Source organism: Diplodia corticola (assembly GCF_001883845.1).
Source record: "Diplodia corticola strain CBS 112549 chromosome Unknown scaffold21, whole genome shotgun sequence".
NCBI classification, from domain to species: Eukaryota; Fungi; Ascomycota; class Dothideomycetes; order Botryosphaeriales; family Botryosphaeriaceae; genus Diplodia; species Diplodia corticola.
The window spans coordinates 360,600-378,667 of record NW_017971500.1 but is presented as its reverse complement, the minus strand read 5'-3'; the positions used below and the strand labels follow the sequence as shown (position 1 = coordinate 378,667).

Sequence of the window (18,068 nt, the reverse complement as noted above, 5' to 3'; positions counted from 1 at the left end):
AAATCGCCCCAATCATGCCGCCGGGGACGCGCCGTCCTCCTCGGTTTGCCCACGCGCCCTATTCCATACTCACGTCGGCGTCCTGCGCCCCGCTCTTCCTCCTCTCCTCCAGCCGCCTCCTCGCCTCGGCCACCAGCTCCCCCGCCTTGCCCACGCCCACGTCCCTCGTTCGAGCGTTCAGCCAGCCGACGTCCAACTCGCCCAAGCCGCCGTTCTTGACCTCGGCACCCGCGCCGCCGCCGCCGCCGTCGCGCTGCCGTCGCTGCTGTTGCTTCTGTGCCTGCTCGACTCTCTCGGCCTTCGCCGGTATCACGCCGGCGTCCTCGAGCGCGCCGATCTCGCGCGAGAGGTTGTTGGAGATCTCGCGGACGAGCGTGAAGTACGTCCGTGTGTGGGTTTGGTAGGCTTCTTTGCGGGCGGCGAGGGGGTCAGAGGTGGAGTTGGAGGAGGGATCGGGAGAAGGGTCGTCGGAGGCGAGTGGACGGTTGGTTAGCGCGTTGATGGCGTGGCTGGCAGCGGTGAGGAGCTTGGGGACGTCCTGTTGGAAAGCGCGGGGGAGGGCCGCAAGGTCAGTGATTTGGCACAAATCTCGCCGGATTCATTCTAAGTCAGGGGTCTGATAGGTGGTCGCACTTCTTTGATTTTGCTGAGCTCTTGGATGTGCTCGGCGGCGACGTCGTTGCTGTAGGCGTCTGCGGACATGTTTTGGACCGGAGTGGGGAGGTTAAAAGGGCGGCGTTGGAATGCTCGCGGTTTACTTGAGCTTGGCAAGGCGTGTGGGAAGCGGGGCTTGGGAAGGCGAGCTCCTGGCGGAGGATGGAGAAGTTGAGGCGCCGATCGGTGCGGTGGACTTGGTTTGAGGAAGGTGGAGGATCAACAGCCGGGATGGCTTGCATTAGCGAACGGCGGCGACCAGAGGGCAGGCCGCGCGCTAAATCTTATTCGGACTCCCAGCCTCCCAAGCCTGCCTGCGCGTTGCGACGTGTGCGACCTGCAAGAGAGCGTCTCCCTCACCAATCCCGCCCTCGTCCATCTCCACCGCATCACACTCCTTCACTCCAAGTGGACCCGTAATTCATGTCGGAGTAGCTCTGCCCTCTCGGTCTACTGGTTGCGAAGGGAGACGCAGCGCCGCGAAACGCGTGACGCCTGAGAAAAAAAGTCCCGACTGGTCGCCGGAAACCTCGAGTCGATCGGCCGCGACGACGACATGTCCGGCCCTCAGCCTGGCGGTGGGTCCGCACACTCACGCGGTGTGAGTGTGGGCAACGGCCCACCCACTGCGGGCATGGCAGGCCCCTCGCAGCCCATGGCGCCTCAGGGTGGCGTGCCTCCCGTTGGAGCCGCACCCGGCGGCACTGCGCAGTCGTCCCAGAACCTAAACCATATCGTAGGTGCCTCCCTCTTTTCTCTTTTTCTCTTGCTCTATTTCGAGTCAGCTGCCGCGGCCGGGAACTTTGGGGCCCGCTAGGACCTTGGTACTTCCCTAGAGCCATTCCGTTGCCGCTGCTTGGGAGCCCATGCATCAGACTGTGCCGCACATCATCTTGGCTCACCCACGGTGCTCGTGTACGGTGTTGAAAATACCAACGCCAGGATGATAAAGGTGCAGCGGCAGATTTCATCCACTGTCGCCGGCACACGAATTTCCGTTACTGGCTTCGCATGGACCCTGGTTGGGCGAGCTTGCATGCACAACCCCTTCGGGCTGGGCAGTCTCGACAGGTCGCGGCTTCCTCAATCTTCTCTTATCACCCCCAAAATCGCGTTTCAACTCGTGTGCCACCCTCACCTTTTCGCGACCGGACTTCTGGAAGTCACTGGTCGCTTCGCTTGATCCCGACCTCACTCGGACCAAGCAGCGTGTTGGGCCGCCCCGTTTCCCTACATCTTTGCCACCGCGTTTCCACCCTGCAGTCCATTCTCGGTGTTTCCTTGTTCCCGATGATGATGTCGACCCGGCAATCTCCAGACGCGAAAGCTGTCGCAAACGAGCTAATAGATAAAGTTCTACTTGCCAGCACATGTTGGACGAGCAACGCGCTAATCTCTCGTTTTTTCTCCTAGGTCTTAGAATACCTTAACAAGAAGGGCTACAACCGAACAGAGGCTATGCTTCGCAAGGAGTCTGCCAATCAGGATGCCGATGGCCGCCCCATTGTGACTCGCGCCGAAGACCGGGGTGGTGGTCAGTATGAAAAAGCTTTCGAATTGCTTCGCGCCTGGATCGAGGACAACCTTGAACTTTACAAGGTCGAGCTTCGGCGACTTCTCTGGCCCATCTTCGTCTATTCCTACCTCGAGATGCACAGAGAGTTCTACCAAAAGGACGCTAGTAGCTTCTTCACCAGATACAAGGACTCTTTCATCCAGGAACACGACCAAGATGTTCGTCAGTTGTCGACGATAAGCCTTCCGGAGCACGTTGCGGATAGCCACATCGCAAACATCTACAGAGGCAACAAATATCGCTTGACGTTGAGCAACATGGCATTCAACAGCCTCATCCAATACCTGGAGTCCAAGGAGAGGGAAGGAGGCTCTGTCATCATCAGTCTCATGAACAAGTTCATGAACATCATCACGCAGGATCGCACTGCGACCGGCAACGAGAGGAGCCTGGCTGCTATGATTGCTCGCGGTAGCGTGGAAGAAGACTTACCTGCCGAAGATGAGGGTATTCCTGGTCACAACCCTGGTTCAGCCAACACAGACCGAAATGCACCTCCGGTTCTCGCGAAGCTGCAACTAGGGGCTCTTCCCATGGAGCCAGATTTGATGGAGGATGTGCGAGCCGAGCTTCAGGAAGAAGACAGCAAGAACCCTCCACGGCCTGGCCAGAACTCCCTTATTGATGAGTTTGAACAACGCATCAAGCGGGAATCGTCCGAGGAGGCACCGACTCGTGAAACAGTGCCTTTGCCTCCTTCTCTAGCCCGTGACGTCCTGATGGAGGTCCAGAAGGTGAAGGAGAACCGTGACAGGTTTAAGATTGAAGGTCGCACCGGAGGCGTTGGCCCTGGCGTTAGTGTCTGCATGTTCACCTTCCACAACACATTTGACAGGTATGTCATCGATGCACCATGGTTTAACATGTGCTGATCTGGGTGTAGCATTAACTGCCTTGACTTCTCTGGCGACAACGAGTTCGTCGCCGCGGGTATGCAAGAGTCGTACGTCCGCGTATGGTCCTTGAACGGCAACGCACTCCCATCTGTGAACCCGAACGATAAGCCATCCGCTTCCAAGCGGCTGATCGGTCACTCGGGTCCAATCTACGCCGTTTCGTTTTCGCCATCCACTGCCAACCCTGCCTCCGGAGGGCCTTCGACTCGTTCCAAGTATCTCCTTTCCAGCTCGGCGGACAAGACCATCCGTCTGTGGTCCTTGGAGACTTGGACGTGCGTGACAGCGTACAAGTCACACAGCGGGCCTATCTGGGACGTCAAGTGGGGACCTTTCGGACACTATTTCCTTAGCGGATCTCTCGACCGCACGGCGCGTCTTTGGACGACAGACCACATTGCACCGCACCGACTGTACGTTGGTCACGACAACGACGTGGATTGTGTGGAATGGCACCCGAACGGTGCCTATGTGTTCACGGCCTCGAGCGACAAGACAGTGCGCATGTGGCACATCAACGGCAATCCGCTGCGGATGTTCACCGGCCACACGAGCAACATCACCGCACTTGCTTGCTCTCCGAGCGGCAAGAAGCTTGCCAGCGCCGATGACTCTGGAAACATCATCATCTGGGACATCGCGGCGGGGTTGCGCATCAAGCGTATGCGCGGCCATAGCAAGGGAGGGGTATGGTCGCTTTCCTGGAGCGTCGAATCTTCAGTCATCATATCGGGCGGTGCCGACGGCACTGTGCGCGTCTGGGATGTGCTCCAAGAGACACCGGAAACTCAGAGCGCCAATGGCAAAGTGATTGCGGAGGGCGGCTCGGGCACCAAGATCGATGGCGGTGGTTCCGGATCTGGCGGTGCGAACAAGAAGAAGGCGAAGGATGTGGTCATCACGGCAGATCAGATAAGCGCGTTTCCAACCAAAAAGAGCCCGGTGTACAAGGTGGAGTTTACGAGGATGAACCTCGTTTTGGCGGGCGGTGCGTACATGCCCTGAGGGAAGAGCTCCCTCCCTTGTTCGCACATCTTCACACATGGACGGCGCATATGGTGGCAAGGCTTTCTGAGACACTTGATTCGTGGGTTCAGGCTAGGTTGCAAGATATCCTGGGGGTGGAACGCAAAAACGGACACTGCAGGCCCGGGAGAACGGACGGCTTGCATCGGATCGTGGGGATTGCTTTAGCTGCAGAAATTCTAGCCGCACAAGTACAAGCCTCATGATGACTGGGCGTGCACTCAGTTCTGTGTTGGGTGCTAACTGCATGCAGAGCGCGGTGCGACATGGAGCTGGCCGACGGCAGCTCGAGGGACGCATGAGATGCGGGTTTAGCGGCAACCCAATACTAAATTGCCACGCTAACACGACGCGAGTCAACGTCGAAAGCGTGTTGTCACGAAACGTCGGAAGGTTCATTTCGGCGGCACGAGGCCAGCCACGAGAGCAGGTTCGGGTGACACTCTGATAGCGACCGCCGCGCCTCGATCCTCAGGCGATATTGTGACCGACGCGGCGCAGAGTCACGGCGGCGGAATCCCTCAGCGCTCTGGCGATATTCCTTCGGGGCGCTGGTGGTTGCGGCGGGCAGCAGGCGACAGGCGACAGGCGACAGGCGACAGGCGATAGCGGCAAATACGAGCGGGCGGTGGCCAATGGGCACGACGACATGGCGAGCTGCACGCAATGCTCACCCGGGGCGACGACGCGACGTCTGCCAGGTTGGAGCAGTGGCCCGACGACGTCGCTCCGCCCAGGCTTGGCCGCCAAGGACAACCGCGGCGCCCATTGGCCGGGGGCCCTTTATCACGCCAAACCGTCGCAGCCCGCGCCGCCACCTCCCACCCTCCTTGCTGCTCCCGGCAGGTCCAAGACCTTCTGGAAGACGACGTGCACAGGAAGGATGCCGGCCGCATGCCCCGTCCTGCCAGCCAAGCGCTGCGATATCTGACAGCGCGCCACCGGGGCTGCACCAGGAGCGGCGCGCGCAATACGGCCATCTCCGACCGCCTCGACCGCCTCGACGAGCACGCAATCGCGCGGTGAAAACCCTTCGCAAAAAGCGTCTCCGAGCGCTGGCACGTCTTCGCAGGTGCCGGCGAGGAAAGCTTGGCGCGCGGCCGCGGACTCGTACGCGGTCTTAGCTCTTGCTCGACCGGGATAAGCGGCGGCGCCCAGCCTCGTCTTCTCCGCCGCCCGCGGGAGCTTGGAGATACCGGCCTTGCTTATCGCGCGCCTCGCGTGTCGCTCCAGCGGGCGCGTGGCCTTGGCAGCCGTCTGGCCTCCATCTCGAATACGATGGCGCAAGGGTGCCGCTCCAAGATGCTGGGCGCCGGTGATTCGCAGCCACCTTCCCAGTTGGGCCATTGCCGTGTGCTGCGTCGCCAGAAGTTATAATACCTCGTCCATGGCCCGCGCACCCTTTGTTCGCCTCTGCGCGCAGCCTGTCTACTACTCCATCCCAAGCCCACTTGCTTCGAGGTTGCTCACGGCGCCGCCCGCCTCAGTCGCCCAGCCGCCCGCGCTTCGAGATCTTCTTCTCTCCACCACCCACCCGGGCAGCCGCAACCATGAGCAGGATCATCGAGGACGCCGAAATCGCGAAGAGCCATGAGCCTGCCGCCCCGACGCCGCTCGGCGAAAAGGAGATGGAGCTGATCGAGGCCCCGATTGACGGCGCCGAGTCCACCGCCGCCGACGACGAGAAGCCCACCGAAGAGGACCTCCGCACCCTCTTCCGCGTCTCAGGCAAGATCCCGTGGACCACGTACACCATCGCCTTCGTGGAGCTGTGCGAGCGTTTCTCGTACTATGGCACCACTATTGTCTGTATGTCATATCCCACCGGCCCCGATATTGTGCCGGAGTGGTAGCACTGACGGACCAAGACGTCAATTACATCCAGCAGCCCCTCCCGGCTGGCTCAAACACGGGTGCCGGCTTCGACGGCCAATCTGGTGCTTTGAACCGTGGCCAGCAGACTTCCACCGGCCTGACCACCTGTAAGTCCCACAGGCACGCTAGCATGTCCAAGGTTGCTCACTCGCCCTAGTCAACTCTTTCTGGTCCTACACTTGCCCACTGATCGGTGCCTACGTTGCCGATGAGTACCTCGGTCGTTTCAAGACCATCCAGTGGTCCATCTTCATCTCGCTCATTGGTCACTTGTTCCTCATCGTTTCCGCATCGCCTGCTGTCATCACCAAGCCGGACACCGCCATTGGCATCTTCGCCGTTGGTCTCGTCATCATGGGCTGCGGTACCGGCGGCTTCAAGTCCAACATCTCGCCACTGATTGCCGAACAAATCACCGACATCAAGCCAAAGGTCATCAGAGACAAGAAGACCGGCGAGCGCGTGCTCTCTGACCCGGCCATTACTGTTGCCCGCGTCTTCCTCTACTTCTACATGATGATCAACATTGGTTCTCTGGTCGGCCAAGTCTGTACGTGTCTCAATTCTTCACCCGTTTGCCATACAGAGTACTGATTTGCATGGATAGGCATGGTCTTCGCTGAGAAGTATGTCGGGTTCTGGCTGTCCTTCACCCTCCCCACCATCATGTTCTGTTTCTGCCCGATGGTCCTCTTCTGGTGCAAGAGCAAGTACAGGACCACTCCGCCCAACGGTTCGGTGGTCGCCAAGGCCTTCAGGCTTATTGGACTGGGTGCCAAGGGCCGCTTTTCTCTGAACCCCGTCCGCACTGTTACAAACTTCAAGAACGGCAACTTCTGGGAGAGTGTCAAGCCCAGCTCGCTCGGAGATTCCAAGCCCGCGTGGATGACCTTCGACGACGCATGGGTTGACGAGGTCCGTCGTGGCTTCAAGGCCTGCAAGGTGTTCCTTTTCTACCCTCTGTACTGGCTGGCGTACAACCAGATGACGAACAACCTGACCTCGCAAGCTGCTACCATGACGCTGAACGGCGCACCCAACGACATCATCAACAACCTGAACCCGCTCTCTCTCATCATCTTCATTCCGCTCGTCGACAACTTCCTGTACCCGGCTCTGCGCAGGATGGGCATCAACTTCACGCCTCTCAAGCGTGTCGCGGTCGGCTTCCTGATGGCCACGCTCGCCATGATTGCGGCAACAGTTACGCAGTACTACATTTACAAGCTGGGCGAATGCGGTGACCAGATGAACTCGTGCAAGGACGAGGAGGGCAACCAGATCGAGGCGCCGATCAACGTATGGGTGCAATCGCTGGCATACATTCTGATCGGTTTCTCGGAGATCTTCGCGTCCATCACGGGCCTGGAGTACGCCTTCACCAAGGCGCCGCACAACATGCGATCGCTCGTCACGTCCGTCTTCCTCTTCCAATCGGCAATTGGCTCCGCGCTCAACCAGGCTCTCGTGCCGCTGGCTCTGGACCCGCTCCTCGTCTGGAACTACGCCGTCTCGGCCATTCTGGCTGCCCTCGGCGGCATCTTCTTCTGGATCTGCTTCCGCAAGCTCGACAAGGAGGAGGACCACCTGAACATGTTGCCCGACAGTGTGTACAACGCCAACGACAGGCGTCATTCCATCATCGAGGCGGAAAAGGGCGAGGCGAAGCTTCAGGGATCCGAATAAGTCGAACATTACAGATATTGGGTTTTGGGGAAGGACGACGCAACATTGTGGGATGCAATGGCGTGGTTCACGTTTGATTGGTTGACTACTTTTGATACCTTGGGAGATACCAATTGCATTATTTGATTGGTTTTGTGACAAAAAAAAATTTAATCCTGCTTCTACAAACGATGTGACCTGGTACTAATCGCGTCGTGTCTCGACTGGACCGATGCGGGATTACCCAGTACAGCTGTTCTACGTGCCACGCCCATGCTGCTCAAGTATGTCGTGGCCGCAGCATAAATGGTCAAAGTTGCGTCGGACGAATCGTGTTCGCTGCATAACTCCGCCACATGACTCGGGACAAATGTGTCCGCGCCTGCGCCGCATCCACCGTCAGGTCTTGCTTGCCCTCCAACCGGAAAAGTATCTCATCCCATTGCCACTTCTCCCTTCTGCAAAACCGCGCCAATGATGCGGAGACAAGCCCTCAGAGTGAGTCAGCTCTTCACACCTCCACTTCCCCAAAATTCCATCACGTCTAATTGATTTGCGAAACCAAAAGGCGTCATCGTCGACGCACAACGTCTGCGTCTTCTGCGCAACGCGCCTCAACAACGCCAACTTCCTCGACGCCGCTCTCCACCCGCTGCCGCTCCCGGCCTCGTCCTCTTCCTCCCCCTTCGCCCCCGCCGCGGCTCGAAACCTCCTCCATCAACGCCGCGCCATCTCCTCGTCACGACCCTCGCAGAACTTCGGCTCCGGCGCCGCGGCGCAGCAACAGCAACAGCAACGCAACGATGTAGACCCCGAGCCTGATGCCGCACGAAACAGATTTAATGCTGCTCCTACGGTACCGCCTATGAAACAGCAGATGCTATTACGGCAGCAGCAGCAGCAGCAGAAACGCGACGATGTCGGCGCCGGACCTGATGCTGTGCGGAAGCAATTTAATGCTGCTCCTGCAATACCTCCTATGAAGCAGCAGATGCTATTGCGGCGGCAGCAGCAGCAGCAGCAGCCACAACAACCTCAATCAGCGGCGATCCATCCCGAAGCGGCGGCTCTGAACGCGTTGTTCTCACAAGAAGCCCCGGCGCCATCTCCCCAGCAGCAGCAGCAGCAACGAAGCGGAGGAGTTGTCAAGAGGATGAGCATTCCGAAATACCAGGCTCAGGTCGAGAAAGCGCGGCAGTTGAGGGAGCGCGAGAGGGAAGAGGACGTGAGAGGATTCGACATGTCCAAGGCGTCGGGGTGGACGCACATGCAGTCGAAGAGCAGGGATAATGGGCTGGATCAAAGGCGGCAAGAGACTCAGCAGCAGTACCCACAGCGGGTGAATATAGTGAGGAGAACATCAGGGAGACCGGATGGAGACAAGCGCTTTGTGCCGCTGAACCAGGGGCAGGACCAGGAGAAGCTTCTGGGCAGGTTCAACCGCTTTGGCGGCAGCGGCGGCGGTGGTGGTGCGGCACAAGAACAGCAGGCGGGACCACAGGGTTTCACGAGGTCGGCGCAGGCGCAGCCTGTCCGTCCTCCATCCACCAGAGGCTCTGAGAAGGACTTGATAAATACAATGTTCGCACCCGCCGCACCCGAACCGAAATCATTCTCGTTCCAGGACAGGTCTCAACCTCGTGCGAACCCACGATCTAGTTTTGAGCGCGACTATCGGATGGCTCAGCTTCCGAGATCGCCGGCGCAACCACCGCCGAGTGTTGAGCGCGATCCTTCAATGGCCCAGGTCGCGAGATCGCCAGCGGAAAGGCCGCCGGCTCCGTCTGAAGAATTCGAGGCAAAGCCGCCTCAAAAAACTGAGATGCAACCCCAAGAATCGGAACAGACGTATACCGCTTTACAGCAGGTTCGGGAACGCGAGCGTGCTGCGAGGTTCTCGAGGTTTGCCGCTGCCGAGGAAGAGGAAGCTCCGCGCAAACGGAAGGCTAAGGGTGGTCGCAATTTCTCAGTTCACGAAGAGGACGAGGTCGATATCAGCCGCCTCGAACGCAAGTCGAAGAAGAAGGAAAAGAAAAGGCAGCTTGCTACAGAAATGGCTCCTCCGACACCAATCTACCTTCCAGAGTATCTTAGCGTCGCCAATTTGGCGAACTTACTCAAGGTTCGCACGGAAAGCCTGGTCAACAAGATGATGGAGCTTGGATTTGAGGACATCATGAATGACGACATCTTGAACGCTGAGAACGCTGGATTGATCGCTATGGAATACAACTTCGAGCCCGTCGCCGCCGATCCCTCGGACGACCTCGACCTTTACCCCGCTCCAGAGCCAGAAGACAAGGCGATTTTGCCCCCTCGTCCGCCCGTTGTCACTATCATGGGGCACGTCGATCACGGAAAGACCACCCTTCTCGACTATTTACGGAAGTCCTCGGTCGCGGCAACCGAGTTCGGTGGCATCACTCAACACATTGGTGCATTCAGCGTTCCCCTCTCAAATGACAAAACCATCACTTTCCTCGACACCCCTGGTCACGCTGCTTTCCTCAGCATGCGTCAGCGTGGTGCGAACGTGACGGATATCGTCATTCTTGTCGTTGCCGCCGACGACAGTGTCAAGCCGCAAACTATCGAAGCCATCAAACACGCCAAGTCCGCTCGTGTTCCCATCATCGTTGCCATCAACAAGATTGATAAGGAAGGCGCCAACCCCGAGCAGGTCAAGCAGGACCTGGCTCGCCATGGTGTTGACGTCGAAGACTTCGGTGGAGACATCCAAGCCATTCCCGTCAGCGGCAAGACCGGCCAGGGCATGCAGGACCTCGAAGAAGCTGCCATCACGCTATCCGAAATTCTGGACCATCGCGCCGACCCCGAAGGCCCGGTCGAGGGCTGGGTCTTGGAAGTCTCGACCAAGAAGTCAGGCAAGGCCGCCACGGTGCTCGTCCGCCGCGGCACGCTCAAAGTCGGCTCTATCATCGTGGCTGGCCAGACGTTCGCTCGCGTCCGCTCGATCAGGAACGAGGCGGGCGTCGAAATCCCCACGGTTGGCCCCGGCATGCCTGCCGAGATCGACGGCTGGCGCGGTCAGCCTTCAGCCGGCGACGAGGTCCTCGAGGCACCCAACGAGCGGCGTGCCGCCGAGGTCGTCGAATACCGTGAGACCAACGCGGAGCGCATCCAGATGGCCAAAGACATGGAAGCAATCAACGAGGCGCGTCGTCTGGAGCACGAAAAACGCGAGCGCGAGCGCGAGCGCGAGCAGGCGATCGCCGCCGCAGCAGAAGCGGGCGCGGAGGACCCAGAAGCGGCCGTCGCCGCGGCAGAGCAACAAGAGCTCGAGTCGGCGAAGCTCGGCGGCGGGCCAAAGGTGATACCGTTCGTCGTCAAGGCGGACGTGTCCGGGTCGGTGGAGGCGGTGGTGGACTACGTCATGACGGTGGGCAACGGCGAGGTGCAGCCGCGGGTGCTCCGCACGGGCGTGGGCGCCGTCAGCGAGTCGGACGTGGACCTGGCGGCGACGGCGGGCGGGCACGTGGTCGTGTTCAACACGGCCGTGGACCAGCGGATGGCGTCCATGGCGGAGGCGAAGGGCGTGCGCCTGCTCGAGCAGAACGTCATCTACCGCCTCGTCGACGACGTCAAGGCGCTGCTGAGCGAGCACCTCGCACCGGCCGTCACGCACCGCGTCACGGGCGAGGCGAACGTCCTCGAAGTCTTCGAGATCAAGGTCGCCCGCAAGAAGACGTCGAACATTGCCGGCTGCAGGGTTACAAACGGCGTCGTCAATGCCAGGAGCAAGGTGCGCGTGTTCAGGAAGGACGAGAAGATTTATGATGGTATGTTGTCTTTTCCCCCCCTCCCGCTCTTGCGTTTGACAAAAGCCATGAGACTGACTGACGGTTTTTTTTTCTTCTTCATTACAGGCAAAATTTCCAGCCTCAAGCAGGTCAAGAAGGACATCACGGAGATGCAGAAGGGCAACGAGTGCGGTATGGCGTTTGAGAACTGGGGAGAGTTCAAGGCTGGCGATACGATTCAGTGCTACGAAGAGAAGTTCGAGAAGAGATTTTTGTAGACGACACTGAGGGGGGGATGTACGTGGGATATTCTCGGCTCAACATATATACCACTTGCGAAGTGGTTGTTTGTATGAGGAAGGCGTTGTACGATATGGTTGGTAGCATGTGCACATTTCACTAGAGGACATAACGACATGGGGTGAGAGGTGTTGTGTGAATAGATTTATTCTTTGCGCGGTGAAGCGATTAGAAATAGATACAGATATAAATGAAGTTTCGTCTGGCTTCTTGATTTACCGCTCGTCGCTATTGTTTATACAATGGCACACAGCACGCTCGACACTCAGCTGTCTCTTGTTGGGGGTACGGAGATTGTCAAAGACGTAGGGGAAAGGGCTAAGCTATTTGGTTGGCCTACATGCAGACCTCCCTTGGCTTGAGTTGATCGCGATGCAAAAGTCGGTTTCCATTTGATGCCCATCATGAAAGATCATGAATGTAGGATGTCATTGAAACAGTAAAATGTAGAGGCAATGGTGTCGAGTAAAAGCGGCCTGGTTACTGACTGAACACTCAACCCGAAGGAGCGAGTGAGGGATCGCCGTAGATTCGACAGAGATCACTACCAATAGTATACATAGTATCTTCCACGCAAATGCAGGACCAAGCTGCTGACTTTGTCTTTTAGACGATGGTTCACTTGGTTGTAAGAGGAGAGAGCAAGTGAAACCCCCACCGTTTTAGGCCTTGACGCCAGATACTATACAGGAAGCTTTCGCGACGAGTCAACTATAAATGTAAAACACGCAGAACCCAGAACGCCAACCCATGCCGAGCTTATATCGCTAGAATTACAACACGCAGACCGCATCCTTTCTTTTTGAGATCCCAATGAGTGTAAACAGGTAAATCATACGGACTTGCGCAACTTGGCCCCAGCCCATAAAACGGGTGCCAAATGCTTGGGCAGGTTGGCGCCGAACAAGCTGATGAACCAGAGTACGGTGAAAACAGCCACCGGGGTGAGGAGAAGCTCAGTGTGGTGAAGGAAAGGGAGGGCTGAACTATAATTAGCAAGGAAGACTTTGCGATTCTGCTCAAGTGGAGAAATACCGTTATAACCCAGGAAGGTGATGATGGTATAGTACCCAAAAGCAAGCAGGTACAACGAGTTACCAACAAGCGACGAAACCCAAAAGTCGCGGGCAATGAGAGGCATCAGGAGGAACTGAATGACGTAAAGAAAGAACCACACAGGGAAGAATGCGCGGATCGAGACCTGCGCAGCTGTGCGTTAGTCTGTGAGGGCATCTCCGACCGAGTCGTGTGGCCGGACTCACATCGAAGCAGTATCCAAACTCGAGCTGCTCTCCGTCGCCTGGCTGCACAAAGAGCCCTTGTCTCCGCCGCCCGGGCAAGCCGGGCACACCCGGACCCAACAGTCGTCCAACCAAGAAGTAGGCAGAGGTCGCGACAGCCAGAGACAAGCCAATGAAGTGCACGAAGACAAACACCAGCATTATGCGCAGCGTTTTGCCAAAGCCTTCGGCGTAGGCCAGACCCCAGGCGAGCGAGGTCAGGATCAGGAAGAAGGACAGCAGGTAGGTGAAGGCGGGATCAGGGCGGTGCCAGGTGTTCTTCGTCTCTAGTGCGCGCGTCAGCATCCGCTGCGAAGGCGAGGCGGCCGAGGAGTATTACGCTTCTGCACAGAACGTTAGCCGGGTGTCGGGCGCATGCGCGCGCAAGAGGCGCAGGCTGCCTTACGTGGTAGTATATGGAGCGGAACACCTTCTTGGGTGCTATTATGAGGCTCATCATCTCCCAGACAGCCGTCTCGAAGTCCATCTGCGGAAACTTGAACAGGCGCTTGAAGAAGCGCGGCATCTTGACGCCCTGGCGGCGGTTGCTGGGCACGGTGCCGCCGAAGTTGTTGGACGGGCCGCCATGGCGCGGCAGCGAGATCTGCGGGTTCATGGCTTGGGTCGGCTGAGCGCAGTGAAGGCCGCGGCGACGGGTGGAGGGCTCGGGGAGGGCGTGTGCCTGGAATGCCACGTCAAGTTCGGGCAGCTGAGGAGTGGTGCGCGCGGAGCGTGGTTGAGGTGACGATCGGCGCCAAGGAACGGGCGTCATTGCGCGAGCTGGCGCGCTGCAAAGTCCAACGGCCTCCGCTTCCGTACTCCAAACTCTCCTCCTCCAAGCAACAAAACCCGCACCACCGCAGCCACCCGCCCAGGACAAAGGCGCTTGCGCACCCCCACCCTGCGCCCGGCCGCCTGTCCCGCCCCAGCGCTGCCATCGCGTCCTTGCGCGTCCGACCCCAGCGCCGATCCCGCAACTGACAGTGCAGCTTTACAGCTGTCGCCGCCCCTCCGCTGCACCTGCAGCGACACCCACAGCCCGCCTAAGCCTGCCTACCGTCGCCATGGCGGACATGACCCCCGAGATGGCCTTTCTGCAGTCGCTGCAGTCCGATGCAGCCGCCGCCTTTGGCAATGGCAGCGAGCCGCAGCAGGGCGACGAGCCCCCACCCGACGACCCGCCCCAGGCTGCGCCCGCCGAAGATGATGACGAGGACGAGGATTACGATCCGTCCGCTCTGATGCCCGACACATCCGCATACGACCCGAGCGCCGCTCCCGCTCCGGCTGAGGCCGCTCAGCCCACGTCCACGCCGACGCCGTCGCAGCCCGCCTCGCAGGCCCCGTCACGCACCGCGTCGGCCGTGCCCGACCAGAAGACCCAGGCCAAGCCGCCGCGTACGATGGGTGGGTTTGTCGTAGATGACGAGGACGACGAGGACGAGTCCCCCGTCGCAAAAGCAGCTGGTGCTCAGGGAGTGAAGGTTTCTGCGCCGGGTTCTACGCATACGCCAGAGCGTTCTGTTTCTCAGACTCCAGTCAATGCACTTCCTTCATCATCATCAAATGTACCAATACATAAAGCTGCACAAGATCAGGGTGTTTCAGGTGTTTCCAATGGCGCTCAAAGCGCACTTCCTCCTGCTGATTCCGCTGCGTCTGTCAATCCCCAGTCCCAGACCCACGCGGCTGTGCAGCCGACCTCCAAGGCGCGTCTGCCGCAGGACCGCATTGGCATTCTTGAAGACAGGATTCAGGAGGATCCGCGCGGCGATCTGGACGCTTGGCTGAGCTTGATCAACGAATACAGGCGGCGTGACAAGCTCGAGGAGGCTCGTGCCGTCTATGGCCGCTTCTTCAAGGTCTTCCCGCACGCGGTAAGCCAAAACAGTCCACCGTACTACTACTTTTCGAGCTGATATATCCTCACAGGCGGAGCAATGGGTGGCGTTCGCGAACATGGAGTTGCAGGCTAACAACTTCTATGGCGTCGAGCGCATATTCGAGCAATCCCTTCTCACAGTGCCCCATGTTGAGCTGTGGTCTACTTATCTTACTTACATCCGGAGACGCAACAACCTCACAGCAGATGCAACCGGCGCCGCTCGCCAAACCGTCTCCCTGGCCTATGACTTCGTCCTTCAGAACGTGGGCATGGACAAGGACGCCGGCCAGCTCTGGCAGGATTACGTCGAGTTCATCGAATCCGGTCCGGGCAATGTGGGTGGAAGCACGTGGCAGGACCAGCAGAAGATGGATCTGTTGCGCAAGGCCTACCAGAAGGCTATTTGCGTCCCAACCGATGCAGTCACGGCACTCTGGAAGCAGTATGATCGCTTTGAAATGGGGCTGAACAAGGTCACCGTAAGCCACCCCGGGCTGAGAATGTTTGTTACCGATGACTAACGCGTTTCTAAAGGGCCGCAAGTTCCTTCAGGAAAAGTCCCCCGCCTACATGACTGCTCGTAGCTCGATCGTTGCATTGGAGAACATTACCAGGGATTTGAACAGGACGACCCTTGCGAAGCTGCCGCCTGCTCTTGGCTTTGATGGTGATCTCGAGTTCGTGAAGCAAGTCGACATCTGGAAGAAGTGGATTGCTTGGGAGAAGGAAGACCCATTGGTGCTGAAAGAGGAAGACGTCTCTGCATTCAAGTCCCGTGTAATCTTCGTTTACAAGCAGGCACTGATGGCTCTCCGCTTCTGGCCTGAAATGTGGTACGATGCAGCTGAGTTTGCTTTTCAGAACGATCTGGAATCAGAAGGCAATGATTTCCTCGCCAAGGGCTGTGAGGCCAACCCGGAGAGCTGCCTGCTTGCTTTCAGACGCGCTGACCGGATTGAAATAACGTCCGCAACCGAAGAGGGTGAAGACAGCCTCGTCCGCCGCGGCGAGCTCGTTCGCGAACCGTACCAGAAAACGTTGGATGCTCTGTACGCTTTGATCAACAAGACGAAGGCTCGCGAAACCGACATGGTCAGCCGCATCAAGGACATGTTTGCGCAGCAATCTGAAAACAACGAGGAAGAACAAGTCGATGACGATGACGATGACCAGGAGGGCAACAGCGCTTTCAAGGCCAAGGAAGCTGCTCTCCAAGCTCAGATTGAGGCGATACAGAAGGGCAATGCTGCACAGATCAAACTTCTCTCCAGGACAGTCTCGTTTGCATGGATCGCGCTGATCAGAGCTATGCGCCGCATTCAGGGCAAGGGTAAGCCTGGCGAGAGGATTGGCGGCTTCCGTCAGGTGTTCGCGGATGCTCGTAAGGCTGGTCGCATCACAAGCGATGTGTACGTTGCCAGCGCTCTGATCGAGCATCACTGCTACAACGATCCCGCTGCGACGAAGATCTTAGAGCGCGGCATGAAGTTGTTTCCTGAAGACGAGGAGTTCGCGTTGGAGTACCTCAAGCACCTCATTGCAAAGAACGACATCACCAACGCGAGAGCAGTCTTCAAGACGACGGTCAGCAGGCTCGCGCAAAAACCCGAGACACTCTCAAAGGCTAAACCTATATATGCCTTTTTCCATGAATACGAGTCGCACTACGGCGAGCTCAGTCAGATTCAAGAACTCGAGAGGCGCATGTCAGAGCTTTTCCCGGAGGATGCTCAACTTTTCCACTTCTCTCGCCGCTACTCCAAGCCCTCCTTCGACCCGACCGCCATGCGTCCTATCATCTCGCCTCTCACGCAAGCCAGACCGAAGCCTCCGCCGGGCATGGAGCAGCCAGCACAAGTCGCGCAGCCGGCGGCGCCTGTTCCACAGCAACAACCTCCCGCTCCTTCGGTACCTCCGTCGGTGATCGACTCTCCCCGTCCTCCTCCTGTCCAAGCGCGTGACTCACCCAAGCGTCCTTACGTTCCTGACGATTCAGACAACGACTCGGCAGTGCAGCCACGCAAGATTGCCCGCGGAGAGTCGCCACTCAAGGGAGCTGCCGGCCGGCGCCTTGCTGCACAACAGGGCCGCAATCTTGGCCGCGACGGTGCCAACAGCACACAAGCTGGAGGCGCCGGAGGTCAGCCTACGCCTCTACCCCGCGACCTTACGTTCATCCTCAGCATCATTCCGTCCGCCCACACGTACAACTCTGTGCGGTTCATTCCTGAGAGGGTCGTCGATGTGCTGCGCAACGTGCAGCTACCGCAGACGTGGCCGCCGCAACATAGGATCGAGCCTCTCCGTCAGATTCCTGGCGCCGGACACCCGATGGGCCAGATGCCGATGAACGGCCCCAACCCTTACTATCGCTAAAAGCTACACCATTGCCGTTCCACCTTCGAGTCGTTTCACTTTAGTTGACAGTCAAACGTGAAAGCGCTCATACATGGGCGCAAACTTGGGGGGAAATTTTCTCAACTAATGGGAACTGGAGATATGATGGGCAGCCGCACGTGTGGTACTACAGTGGGACGCGTCCGGCCACTCGGTCGGATACGTCATGGCGGGATGTGGTAATACTGCATGTACGCCCATGGCCATGTAGCTTCTGCATTACGTTCTACATGGGCACCTTTCCATTCCAACATAGCGCGGGTTATATCGGGCAGTCATTCAGTCTGGAAATCAGGATCCCTTTCTCTCTCTCTCTCTCTCTCTCTCTCTCTCTCTCTCTCTTCCTCTCCGTACGCTGAGTAATGATGGAAAATTTGAAGAAAGGCGGGGCTTATTCTCAAGAGCATGATGGCGTTTCTTCTGATTTCCCCTCCTCGTTTGGTAATTTGCGATGCACTATGAGTATGCGCGCTCTGGGGTTTCCCTATCTGCGGCCGACTGCTGCAATGACTTGAATGGGATGTGTACAATAAACAAAAAGACTAAATCAATGGCGTCTGGCTGAGAACCTTAGATTCCGAATGTCGACCGTGTGATGATGTCCAGTATCATGTACCTTCTTGCATCCGCAACTGCTTTCTCGAAGACCAGGGACTGTTCCATCGGCTACTGGATGCTTCCAAGGCTGCTTTTCTAGCCGAGGATGGCATTGCGGGAAGACACTTTGTCGGCGACGTCTGCATGTTGGTAGCT

General features: G+C 58.1%; 6 protein-coding genes across 6 annotated transcripts; 4 read left to right on the top strand and 2 right to left on the bottom strand.

Moving 5' to 3' along the window:
• Nucleotides 1-58: 58 nt before the first annotated feature.
• On the bottom strand, nt 59-702 carry BKCO1_21000115 (casein kinase substrate phosphoprotein pp28; the record flags this gene model as incomplete). Its single annotated transcript, XM_020272625.1, has 2 exons — nt 59-538; nt 634-702. 2 exons carry the CDS (start codon nt 700-702, stop codon nt 59-61), a joined length of 549 nt encoding a protein of 182 aa, XP_020130944.1.
• A 508-nt stretch (nt 703-1,210) lies between these two features.
• BKCO1_21000114 (transcription initiation factor tfiid subunit) lies at nt 1,211-4,131 on the top strand (the record flags this gene model as incomplete). Its single annotated transcript, XM_020272624.1, has 3 exons — nt 1,211-1,390; nt 2,068-3,065; nt 3,114-4,131. 3 exons carry the CDS (start codon nt 1,211-1,213, stop codon nt 4,129-4,131), a joined length of 2,196 nt encoding a protein of 731 aa, XP_020130945.1.
• Nucleotides 4,132-5,702: 1,571 nt separating this feature from the next.
• On the top strand, nt 5,703-7,713 carry BKCO1_21000113 (oligopeptide transporter; the record flags this gene model as incomplete). The annotated part of the gene is made up of 4 exons (XM_020272623.1): nt 5,703-5,961; nt 6,021-6,134; nt 6,185-6,577; nt 6,635-7,713. The coding sequence occupies 4 exons, from the start codon at nt 5,703-5,705 to the stop codon at nt 7,711-7,713; spliced, it is 1,845 nt and encodes a 614-aa protein (XP_020130948.1).
• A 456-nt stretch (nt 7,714-8,169) lies between these two features.
• Nucleotides 8,170-11,731, top strand: BKCO1_21000112 (initiation factor 2; the record flags this gene model as incomplete). Its single annotated transcript, XM_020272622.1, has 3 exons — nt 8,170-8,190; nt 8,261-11,492; nt 11,580-11,731. 3 exons carry the CDS (start codon nt 8,170-8,172, stop codon nt 11,729-11,731), a joined length of 3,405 nt encoding a protein of 1,134 aa, XP_020130949.1.
• An 854-nt stretch (nt 11,732-12,585) lies between these two features.
• Nucleotides 12,586-13,805, bottom strand: BKCO1_21000111 (uncharacterized protein; the record flags this gene model as incomplete). The annotated part of the gene is made up of 4 exons (XM_020272621.1): nt 12,586-12,734; nt 12,789-12,954; nt 13,016-13,318; nt 13,440-13,805. The coding sequence occupies 4 exons, from the start codon at nt 13,803-13,805 to the stop codon at nt 12,586-12,588; spliced, it is 984 nt and encodes a 327-aa protein (XP_020130920.1).
• A 292-nt stretch (nt 13,806-14,097) lies between these two features.
• Nucleotides 14,098-17,294, top strand: BKCO1_21000110 (mrna 3-end-processing protein rna14; the record flags this gene model as incomplete). The annotated part of the gene is made up of 3 exons (XM_020272620.1): nt 14,098-14,910; nt 14,966-15,397; nt 15,453-17,294. The coding sequence occupies 3 exons, from the start codon at nt 14,098-14,100 to the stop codon at nt 17,292-17,294; spliced, it is 3,087 nt and encodes a 1,028-aa protein (XP_020130921.1).
• Between the last annotated feature and the right edge of the window lie 774 nt (nt 17,295-18,068).